The sequence below is a fragment of the Nelumbo lutea genome, chromosome 3, assembly GCF_056320005.1.
Source record: "Nelumbo lutea isolate HS-2025 chromosome 3, American lotus-T2T, whole genome shotgun sequence".
In the NCBI taxonomy this organism is placed as follows: domain Eukaryota; kingdom Viridiplantae; phylum Streptophyta; class Magnoliopsida; order Proteales; family Nelumbonaceae; genus Nelumbo; species Nelumbo lutea.
Genome location: NC_142686.1, coordinates 31,287,319 through 31,299,163, shown reverse-complemented (window position 1 = coordinate 31,299,163; position 11,845 = coordinate 31,287,319). Strand labels below are relative to the sequence as shown.

At 37.1% G+C, this 11,845-nt stretch overlaps 1 protein-coding gene across 1 annotated transcript; it reads right to left on the bottom strand.

Annotated features, from left to right (window-relative positions):
* Positions 1–421: 421 nt before the first annotated feature.
* On the bottom strand, positions 422–2,769 carry LOC148864015 (UV-B-induced protein At3g17800, chloroplastic-like). The gene is made up of 4 exons (XM_088974339.1): positions 2,596–2,769; positions 2,381–2,524; positions 1,692–1,987; positions 422–1,601 (listed from the first exon to the last, which is right to left on the bottom strand). The coding sequence occupies exons 2-4, from the start codon at positions 2,522–2,524 to the stop codon at positions 767–769; spliced, it is 1,275 nt and encodes a 424-aa protein (XP_088830465.1). The 5' UTR covers positions 2,596–2,769; the 3' UTR covers positions 422–766.
* Between the last annotated feature and the right edge of the window lie 9,076 nt (positions 2,770–11,845).

Below are 11,845 nucleotides of genomic sequence, written 5' to 3'. Positions count from 1 at the left end.
TAAAAAAATTATTAAAAATAATATATAAAATATAAGTAATTATTAATTATTATATAAATCAATTATATACTCTTACATGTTTCTATTATTTATCTTTAACTTAACAAATCCCGTGCGAGTCCCCGCTAGTAAGTCCTTAAAATAAGGAATGCCAAATGCAACCTTAGCTGAGAATCTGAGACGGAACAATGTGGGCATCCAATGCGTGGATAGACAGAAATGTAACTTAACAATGGATTCAATGCCCTCTTCTCATTCCCGAGTCCCTGACAGATCCCCTTAAAGAGGATAACCACTTTTTGCTAAGCATCCACAACCAAGTTGGTCTACATGCACAGGCACAGTTATGTCTAGGGAGGGATACAAGCTCATTACATGCTAGCAGAGAACTAGTTACATCACAAGCAAGTGCAAACATATATAATAGCACTCTGTGCCTTGTCAAGTCAAGCATAAGCTTTCAAACTGTATTGCAAATAACAGACATATTGAAGCATTCTGTAATCCATTAGGAAAAAATATATATAGACATTCTTAATTTAAAATATAAAAAAGGCCGAAGGTCCAAAGATTTTATGTGTAAGTGCATCATCTCAAATTAGAACCATCTGAAATCCTTCCTATTAGAAAATCGGGAAGACTGATAATGCCGTAGTTTCAAATGTACATTTGCTTACTAAAATTCCAGTTGAGTTGGTCACTTTTGCTCCTGATAGTAAGCTTGGCCTCACCTCATTTTAGCACACCCCTACATGAACAGCAGAAATCAATTTGCCACAAAATGGTACCTTGAATCCACATAGCTCTCAACATCCCAGAGGAAAGAACCGAAAGTTACTGCTTCCAAAACAAGCCTCTTCAACCCCCCAAAGCTTATTCTAATGAGTTCATCTTTGGAAGAATCAATAGTCCCATGAGGTGTGATCACAATTTCAGGCCTCCCAAACAATGCCTCCGTATGCTTCTCAATGATGCTAACAGCCTCCTTGGATCTTATTGTCGCATACCTCTGCAGCATCTCCGCATCAAATGACATTACATAGGTACGAAGTTTTGATGACTTATACCCATGCCCAAACCCCCCTGGGCTGAAGTTCCCTAGCCAAGATGAAACCTCAGGGTGAGTTTGCTCAGTCTGGGACGAAGCTTCAATACCCTCACCACCACTTGGAGTTTGCTCTGCCATAACTTGCTCAATGTCAGTCTCTTGTTCATCTGATGCATATGGAAGGATCCTCATTGTCTTCTCAAGCTGAAACCTCTGGTCAACCCGCTTGAGGAAATATCCATACATTACGGAGGCAGCATAGACTTGCCCAACCCTGAGTTTGCTTATCTGTGCAACAGCTCTAGAGTCCCCTACTCGGTTCCCCAGTATAAGAGCCAGGTGATTCTGAATCATCTCATAGGCTTCTGAGGAATGAAGCTGCTCAAGCTTCTCATCTTGGTTTGGCCATGTGTCAACTCGACCAGAAGGTTTGGATGAGAGTATTGTAGGTATCAAGGAAACATTGCCATCCATAAATTTCTGTACAACTAATGCATACAGGATCTCTTCTAGAGCTTTTCTCCTCTCTGTGGCCTTAACCTCAGCTATTCTCCTAATAATATATTGAAAAACTGAATCAGTTCTTGACCTCAAGTCTATAAAAAATTTTGGTATAAAAGACCTGGTTAGTTTTGTTAATAACCTGTACAAGACAAGGTCTGTGCTGGAAGACGATGGCTCTTCCTTCTGTTTCTCAGCATCACGATCAGTTTGAAGCTGTTCAAGCTGTTGGTCAACAGCAGCAGGAACAAGATGAGGATGGCTTCTCAAAATCTGAGCAAGGAACTGCCCAACAGGAGACTCCAACTTTAGAGGAGCAATCGGGGAAGCCGACTCAGTAGAGTCCTGAGAGGCCGATGCCTTCATAATGGTCCTCTTCCTACTTTTGAAAACTGAACTACTCTGTCCTTGCTTAGAAAGATAAGTTGAAGGAGAATGCTGCAATTAATTAGTTTTGACCAAAAAGAAAAGATAGCATCAACAATCGCTCTTCTTAAACATCAGTTCCCCATCCACAAATTGATAGAAAAAGATGGGTTCTCCAATCAATTGCTCTATAGCAATTTACTAAATCTCCAACTACAACAAAAATCGGAAATTCACATCAAAAGAAAAATTAAAGCCCATATTTCCAAAGGGAATATTCAAACTCCCTTTCTCAAATGGAAAAACAAAAATTTAGAACCAAGCTTTAATTAAAACAAAAATTAATATTCAAAAATCTAAACTTGAAGTTTCTGGGATGACCTCGAATAGTAATCATCCAAAATCATTTATGAACCAAGGGAAACCTTCAAAGACTACTGAGCCAACATCCAAATTTCCCCTTACCTTGATCCATCCGTTCGAAAGACGAAGTTTGGAATTGAAGAAAACAAAATCCGGTGCCCTCGCTGTTAGAAAACCTGATTCAGTGACAAAATTTGGAGGTTTACATATCCCAGAAGAAGACCGAAGAACCGCGACTGCTTCCATCTGCAACACCAAATCCTCCGTTAAACATCAAAGAAACCTAACCCAGAAACCCAACCAACCGAACCGATTACCTTCAAAACCTCAGTAGAGAGAGAGAGAGAGAGTTTCTGGTCTAGGGCTTGAGAAGCGCACTGGGAGCCTGGGAGCCTGGGATGGTCGTCTTCTATAGCGAATTAGCGATCGATGGTGGAGATGAGAACTGATGAATGATGATAAGCAATCCTCACAATGCGTTGCAGCCGTGTATTGGGAATCCGGATTTACTCCTCATAGACCGCTCCTCATGCCATCTTTACCGCACCGCTTTCATCCGTGCATTGAGAATATCTCTGAACTGTCATTCATGCGAAAATATTTTCAATACAGGGCTGCGATGTGCTTAATGTTGATGTGAGACGGCCCTTGTGAGTAACAAATCCAATTTGGTTGAAATCGAGATTTAAAATCCGTGCAACCAATAATATTGAATGGATTGTTGTTAATTCTGATTCTTATGATAAAAAAAAAAGATAAATTCTCTATTTTTTTATTTCTTTATTAGTAGAGACCCGTAATAATTTTATTTTTCATTTAATATTAATTTATGAAAAATAATTATTGTTAATTTAATATGAATAAATATTTTTAATAAATTTAGTTTTATTAATAATTTGTAGTAATTTTAATAATTTTTTTTATTATTTTTAAATAAAAATTTGATTAACTTTAAATAAATAAAAATAATTATAAAAGCTAATATTTTTATTAATTCCACTAATAATTAACAATTATATAGGAATGACAACGGGGTGGGTTCAGGGAAGGACACCCCATCCTTTTCCCTACCCTATAGTCAAGACACTCTGCTCCATCCCCACCCTGTCTCCATTGTCACGAAGGTTCAGGGCAAGGTAACCACTCCTTAATGTCAAGCGAGTTAAGGGGCAAAACACCCCACTCCTAAGGAGAATCCTTGAATTTCCTTGCCTCGTCCCCAATATTGGACGGGTTCAAGTAGAGATGTAAATTGGGTCGTACTGGCTCGACAAGATACAACCCGCATGTGGCCCACACAAAGTGTGAGTCGTGCTTTGCTGACCCACAAGGCGTCTTGGGTCGTGCCTCCCTCCTCTAGGATAATTTGGGGGGGTGATTTGGCACGGCCCATGGCCCGAGACTGCATGGGCCCGTGTTATGCCGTGGGTCGGGCTAGTCAATGGGTCGGGCCTTGGGCTAGGCCATGCCACACACCAAGCCAAACTCGAAGCAAGACACCTACTCCATGTCCAAAGTTTTTAAAATTGGACTGGATAAAGAACCGTTATAAGGTTGAATGGTCCCAGGTTGAGACTTGAGACTAGGTTCAGTAGGTTTAATTAGATTAGGTCGGGTTCAACTAGGTTTAGCTATGATTGGGTTAAGTTGGATTGGGTTCAGGCAAGTTTAAATAAGTTGGATTGGGTTCAGCTAGGTTAGGTTGGGATCAGCTATGGTTGGATTAAGTTGGACTAGTATGATATCTCTCTTTATTGAAATTGCTTGGTAACTCTAGCTGACACCAAATGATTTGAAGTTAATAGGACTGCAAAGGAATCTGATTTGAATCTGATATACCTACATGCAAATTTCATCTATTTATATTTGGAGTTGAATTGGATCTTTTTTTTATACTATGTAGATCACTGGATCCAGATTGTGTACATCATCAATACTTGGGAACTTAAAAATTTATAAATTGGAGGACATTTGGCATCTAAGTTGACATTTCAGAAACGAATTGGAATGAACTTGTGAGAAAGTAATTTCAGAACTCTTTGGTTGTTGGTGTTCCATTTACTATTGTTCGTGAGTCCAGACAAGCACAATGAGAAGATGATGTTTCTCATGTATTAATTTGTATTAGAGAATTTGTATTCATTTGAAACTTAACATGTATTAATTTTTAATTCGAATGTATTAATTTTTTTGGTAAGAAAATATTTGAATGGAAATAGATCTTTTAAATTGCATTTATTTTGTTTTTTGTACTGTTTTAATGTTAATTGGATAATTGAATTAAATTTTTTTTATTTAAATTGATTTTTATGCATTATCTATCATGAGATTTGTATTTAATAGGTGCCAGAAAATGTTGAAATCAAATTGATACAAATAATAAAAAATAAAAAAGAATCAAAACCGATAGTCATACAACCGTCGCCTTAGACATAAAAGAGCTCTAATACGGCGGTCTTGACCGCCACCTAAAAAAGGGAAGCAACGTTTGGACAGACCTAAACCGGCGGTCTTGACATACCACCGGCTTAAGAATGACGGAACCACGGACCGGTCCTTAAAGACAGCGGTCTTTTCTGTCTAAGCCGGCGGTCATGACCGATTTTGTTTGGTGAGGGTCAACATGAGTGGCCAATATGGGTGGGTGGAGTATCGACCCACACCCAATCCAATTCGCCTATTTGTCACCCGTAATTCTGTGAAAATGATGATCCTTTGTGGCGTCTATGTCCATCAGACCTTCTTAATTAAATAATATCCAGTCAAAGCTGATTGACACGTGGTAAATAAAGACATTTTTTCTTTCGATACGGTTTAACTTCACCTATAAATCTATAATGAAACCACTCACAGGATTTCAAAAACCTACAAAGTAAAGAGACCACTGAGATGGTGGGCCTCACAAGCTCAATGAACCCAATTTATCCACATTGCAATGCCACTCACTGATAAAGAAGGATGTAGCAGGTATTGTCTTCGTTAGGCAAATTCTTTGTTCTATGTCGGTAGGATGTTACGGCAACTTCTATTCTGGTAGATAAAACTTAAACCCACTTGTATATACACTGTGGTTGTGTGGAGCATGCATTTATAGCCTCGAACAAACTGATGGCCGATCAACCCAACGAGGACATAGTCATAGTAAAAGGATTTATTACCAAAAAAAAAACATACAGAACTCCATGAGGGCCCAAAAGGGATGATGTCAACTCAAGGGAAGGGATGATTGGAGTTCACGTCTAATGATTAGAGTTGTTCTCTTTATAACCAATTAAGATGGTTGGGTCTTAAACAAATGTTTTGTAAGCCTTGAACCATTTTCAATCCAAAACATATCACACATTAGGTATTAGTTATTCTTGTATTGCTCATGATCAGGGATGTTAATGGGTCAAGTTAAATGATAAATTCACATTTAATCCAATCTTATAGGGTTGGGTTAGGGTTAGGCTTATTCTTGTGTATGGATGAATGAGTTTTGATTCGTTAATCCGAGTCGAATTCAGTTTTTGTAATTTTCTGCGACCTCAGGTAGCCTTTTGCTTTAAATTTCTTTTCATGTTTATTTTACCTTTTCTTCTTTTACTAATAGAAGATGTAATACCTTAAAACCTATAAAAAAAATCCTATTTAAATTAATGACTTCTAAGTTTTAAAATATGTTCTAAAAATACAATTGAAAAAATGAATTGGATCAGATTCAACTCTATAGGGTTGGGGCGGGTTCAGAAAATGTCATGTTTCTTGGTTGGGTGGGGTCAGGTTTTGGGTGGAGGTATTAGAGGGTCGGATTAGGGTCAAGACAAACCCACACCGAACCTGACAAGTCCACATCCCTAATCTGGATAAAATTTTAGTATCAGCCCATTACTCTTTAACAATGATGTTTTAACTTTTCAAAAATGTGGTATAGCTTTTAAAAACGAACCGGTGACCAAATCAGTCAGGGGTCCAGTTATTGGTTCAAACAGTTCAACCTGAACAGTTGGTCTGTTTTGACAGAAAAATTAAAAAGTTAAAAAAATTAAAAAAATAGAAAACGGTTAACCGATCGATTTAGCGGCTTGTTGATCAAAATCAACGATTTTGAGGGAAAAAGCGATTTTGGGGAAAACGAAACCAGTCAAGTGACCAGTTCCCGGTTTTTCCAATCTAACCGTCCAGTCCAGTCTAATTTTGAAAACCATGGTAAAACTAACAAAACCCTAATGCTGTGTTTGGTTTAAAGAAAAAGGTAGAAAAAAGAAAAAGATAGAAAAACCTTTAATAAATTTTCGTACCTTTTCCTTCCTTTTTCTACCTTTATCCTTCAATTTAAACATAGCTTAAGAGTCCTATAGCCTACACAAAGTGGATTTTTATGTTCGTCTCTTAGGCTTGTCAATGAAATAACTCACTATTAAGGTTGTTCTTCACCTAGCATCTGTTCCGGGCACACCTCAAATTTGAAATTTCATCAAAGGAAAAAGCAACCATATAATTCTTGTCTACCCAACAAACCAACAAAAAATAAAAGAAAATAGTATAATTCAATGCATACCTACCTTCTCATGACCACACAGTTATTATTGAGATTGTAGGACCCACTCGGTCCTTTCTTATTTATTACTTGTTTGGAAGCACTCTGCCATTTATTTTTCTTAAATATCTATTGTTTTTCACATGTTAGTTATATGGACTCAGTTTGGAAAAGAGTACAAATACAAATATATACAGTGCATATACATACAAAATAATACAAAATAGAAGGTTTTACACTCTATATTTGTATTTATACTCCTTTCTATATTTGTATGTATACTCCTTCCAAACTGAGCCTTAGTGCAGTTTGATAAGTCTTTTTATGAAAATCTTCTGACAGTTTATATGGCCAATAAAAATAATAAGTTTATGGGGAATTGTCTTTAAAGATCTAGACTATTTGATAAGTATCTTAGTCTATCATATGGGTCTTTCATTACGCATAGAAATGCCAAGCTTGAAAAAGCCCAAAAACAAGGGTATAAGTCGAGTAGGATGGGATAGGTTTAAGCTCAACCTAGGCCCAAACCTGACCTTAGCCCAAAATTAAGCCCAAACTAAAATTTGATACATTTAGATTGGGCTTGAATTGATCAATCAGTCCACGTTAAAATTTAATATAAAGATATGTATGTAGTATGTATGGCTTATCGAAAAACACATGTATATATGTATATACATTAATGGGTTGGGCTTTGGTTAGGATAAAGGTAGGGCAGGTCAGGTTTGAATTATCTACGGGTTAAGCTTGGACCCGGACCAAAAAATAAAAAAAACCCAAACTTTGGGCCAAGGCTTAGCCCAAAGCCCTAAAATCCATACCCACATTGTATAAAATTGCGGGCTGAATCGGTCTGAGCACGGATTGGGTCCACTCAAATTGCACCCCTACCCAAAAGACCATACAAAAAGATTTACTAAATGTCCCCTTGAAGCAAAGTAAATTAAAGAGACTATACAATTACTATAATTGGTCTAGAAAAATGGTGAACTATGAAAAATCCATTATGTTGAAAAGAAACTATATAATTACTATAGTTGGTCTAGAAAAATGGTGAACTATGAAAAATCCATTATCTTTTTCAACAAGAAGATGCATCACCACCATGGGAAACTTAATTGTTGCAGATTATTTGGGTACGTACGAGCCATATGTCTAAGAATAAACATTACTTAGGACAACCATTAGTCTCCAGACTCTCCAATCACTCCCCAAGGCCCACTATCGATTCATAATTGACAAGGTCAAGTTGAGACTAAAGAACTACAATGCCAAAGTATTGTCGCCCATGGGGAATATGGTTTTAATAATCAAATCCACCCAAACCCGATTTAACCCAATCCAACCCACCCAAACCCATTAATCTTATCTTATGTACTTAAAACAAAAAACTAACTCTTTTTTAACAAATTAATTGGTCATAACTTAGTGGTAATAGTAATTGTTACTCACACAAGTGGTGAAGGTTCAAATCACATTACATTCATGTTATTTTTATACAAGCAGCAAAGCCATTTAACTATATTCGGGTTTCAGATTTGACGAGCCACGTGAGTTCAAATCGGTCAGACCAACTTGAACTATCTAATTGGATTGTCTTCGAGGTAATCACATCAAGTTCAAGAGTGGTTGAATTGTTTAGATCCGGTTCAGTCTGGTCGGACTAGACCCCGCCCGAACCGGTTCAGCCAAGGCCGGTTCAGTCAATGGTGGATTGACTTGGGTTGGCTCATATCAGGTTTGTGTACGGGTTTGGGGCCAAACCGATTGACCCAAAGCGGGTCAAAAGAAGCAAATCGGACCGTGTCGGATTGAACGGATCGGTATATGTTGGATTGGGTTAGACCACGTTGAACTGGTCCGGACTTGGGTCAAATTGATTTGGATTTATGTTGGGTGAAGTGTGTTGATTCAAGGCAAAACTAAATTTAGTTAATAATTAATAGAAAATTAATGCATTAATTATAAATTATTTAATTCAAACGAAGAAAATTAAAAAAAAAGGCTAAGGAATTAATACTAATATTTGTAATAGTTAATCCAATGGTTATCCACAACCCAACCTATTTAAATGAGCGGATTGGATGGCGGGTTGATCACACAACCTACCAAGTAAATGAATGGGTTGGGCAAATTAGATACTGGGTGGATTGGGTGGGTTTAACGGATCGGGTGAAAATTTGCCACCCCTAAAGGCAGTAAAGGCTGGTCTAATGGGCTTTGCCCAGCTGAACTCCAAAACTTCATATAATTGCTCAACACACAAGTGTTCGGAATAGGACATGAGGTTTGGCATAAGATATATGGCTCATTGGTGACTATTAGGGGTGTTCACGGGTCGGTTCGGCCGGTTTCTTGGGATTTTCCCAACCGACCCGACCTGGTCGGGTTAGCGAAGGTGGGAACCGAAATCGACCCACTGATAGGCCAAACCGACCAGGTCGGTTTGAGTCGGGTTGGGTTGATTTTGCTCTTGTATGTATAAAGCCAAATAAAAATCTGATTTATTTGATAATTTTAATATTTGATATTCAAGAGTCTAAAATAAATCTAAATTTAATTCAGGAAAATAATAAAATCAATAAATTCTCCATATAAAAACAAGTGGTCAATAAAAAAAGTTAGAAACTTTCTAAATTCTAAATTTCTAATCTAGGTAAAAAACTAAAAAATGACACCTAATTGAATTCTAATTGTAATTGCCTAATGGGCATTCTAGAGTTCTAATTCTAGTAGAAATCTAAAAGTAGAAGATTAGTAGAAATTAGAAAACTACTCAAACTAGGAAGTAGGAACTACCAAACTAGTAGTCTAGTAGATCTCTAGGTCAGTTCGGGTCGGGTCAGATTTGGTTTTCACGCAAGAAAACCGAAATCGACTCGAGATGTCGGTTTCGTTTTGTGCCCAACCCAAAACCGATCGGTACGGATGCAAATCCGGACAACTCAGGTTGGATCGGTCCAGATTGATCAATTTGGTCCGGTTGGACATTCTTATGAACAGCCCTAATGACAATTGACTTGTGAGAGCATGGATTGATCCATAGATGAAAATTTGACCTGTCACTGCGAGCCCCGCCCCTGTTGTGGCGTTTTTTTTTTTTCATTTTACCATTCATCAGGGTTCAGGGTGGGCTCGGGAAAACCTCAAAACTATGAGAATCGGGGATGGGAACGGAGGCCACCCTACTTCGAACTCACCCCGACTACATTATGTAACATTATATATATATATATGTAATAAACATTTTTTCATTTATGTTTTTCCATAAAAACCACATAAGAAAGCAATATTTTTCATAGGGCACATGTTCCCCTATATTTTGATTGTTGCGTAGATTACACCACCAATCCAGAGCAGAAGATCCATTGGAGCTTGCCCCACCCCACTAAAGAGGGGTTTAAAATTTGCCACACTTGCAGCACAAAAGTACACTTGAGAAAGATATGCTAAGTGTTCTCAACCTCATTACAGAAACAACAAGAGCCATTAATGGGAAGGCCCTTAGAAATAAGCATAGATTTTGCGGGGAGGCGATTATTTAAGAAGAAATAGAGAAAAGTTTTTATTTACTTATTTATTATTATTATTATTAGTATTAGTATTTTTTTTTGGGGGGGTGTCTTAAGGCCCCATATCTTGTTAAGAACCTGATTTACTCCTCCATTCCCTCTTACTATGTAGCATGCATCCTTATAAGCTGATTTAATGGTGATATTTCGCTTGGGATCACATCTCCAAATAATGGTGTCATCTTTTGACTCCGAATGAATCAAAATAGACCTAATACTGTTCTATACATGATTTGGAACAATACTAAGGATCATATCCTCATTCCAAACCTTTTTCTCATGATCAATAAATTCCCCAACTCTCATATCACTATCAAAGAATCTCTACTCACTAGTGCCAGGGTCAATCTATTTATCTTTCCAGAAATGAATTTTATGACCATTTCCGATGGTCCAACCAACACCTCTATTAAGTAGGTTTTTAGAATTAAGAATACCTCTCCAGGCCCAGGAAGTTCCTTTTTTTAATAAGAATATTCCATAGATCTCCGTTTCTAAGGTGTTATGAGTAACAACTTTAACCCACAAATTGTCTTGTTCCTTTAGAATTTTCCATCCAAGCTAACAACTCAATTTGATAACTTTTTGTTAAATCAAATGGACCATTAGATTATTACTTTTTCCAAATTGATTATTATGAAAGACTTTTTACAAAACCAAACTTACAATTGAACAACAACTATCTTTGTATGCAATCAGAACAAAAAGCATGTGAACTTGCCAATAGTCAATAGGAGGAAGAATAAAGGAGTCTTTTATTTTTTACATAGAATGAGAATAGACTAAAGAGCACATTGTGTAATACACGAGAAAGCCGGCCCAAGTTCCATATATGTATTTAACTCACTAATACAAGTCAAAAGCATAGGTGGTGTTTGGTTTCATGCTTTAGAAAAAGTGTGGTATAGCTCTAGAGCCATACCAGTATTTTTGAAAATGCATGAGCATGCATGACAAAGCATTTTTGAACCACAAAATGCAAATGAAGCTGTTCTATTCATTATTCATTTTTTGAACCATGGAAGGTGAGCATTGATTATGTGATTTACGTGTACATGCACTCATTGCTGTTTATTTAATCCTACCACTCCTATGGTTATCATCAAATAAAAATTAACATTATGTTGTACTTACATCAGCAATTCATGTTTTCTAGTTGAGAAATCTATAAGAAGTTGGAAAATCAAACAAGAAAGCTTGATGCTACTGAATTGTGCGTGGATTTAGACAATACAGAACATCACGACCATTGTATTTTTGCCCAAATCAACATCTGATTCAAAGTCCTTATCAGTGGTGGTGGCACCAATGGTCAGGATCCATGGAGCTGTCTATGTTCATAATAGTTGCTGAGTAGAACACTGTTTGTCCCTTATAGAGAACAAATGATCAAGAAATGCTTACGGATGGTAATGAGGCAGGTTTGGGGACATGGTTTTCAAATCATTGTTGATTCAAACAATCAGATTGTTT

Coding starts and splice junctions, on each gene's coding strand:
- LOC148864015 (XM_088974339.1), bottom strand. CDS start 2,524: ATGGAAGCAGTCGCGGTTCTTCGGTCTTCTTCTGGGATATGTAAACCT. Junction 1,988..2,380: donor TTTCGAACGGATGGATCAAG/GTAAGGGGAAAT, acceptor AATTAATTGCAG/CATTCTCCTTCAACTTATCT. Junction 1,602..1,691: donor ACAGACCTTGTCTTGTACAG/GTTATTAACAAA, acceptor ATATATTATTAG/GAGAATAGCTGAGGTTAAGG.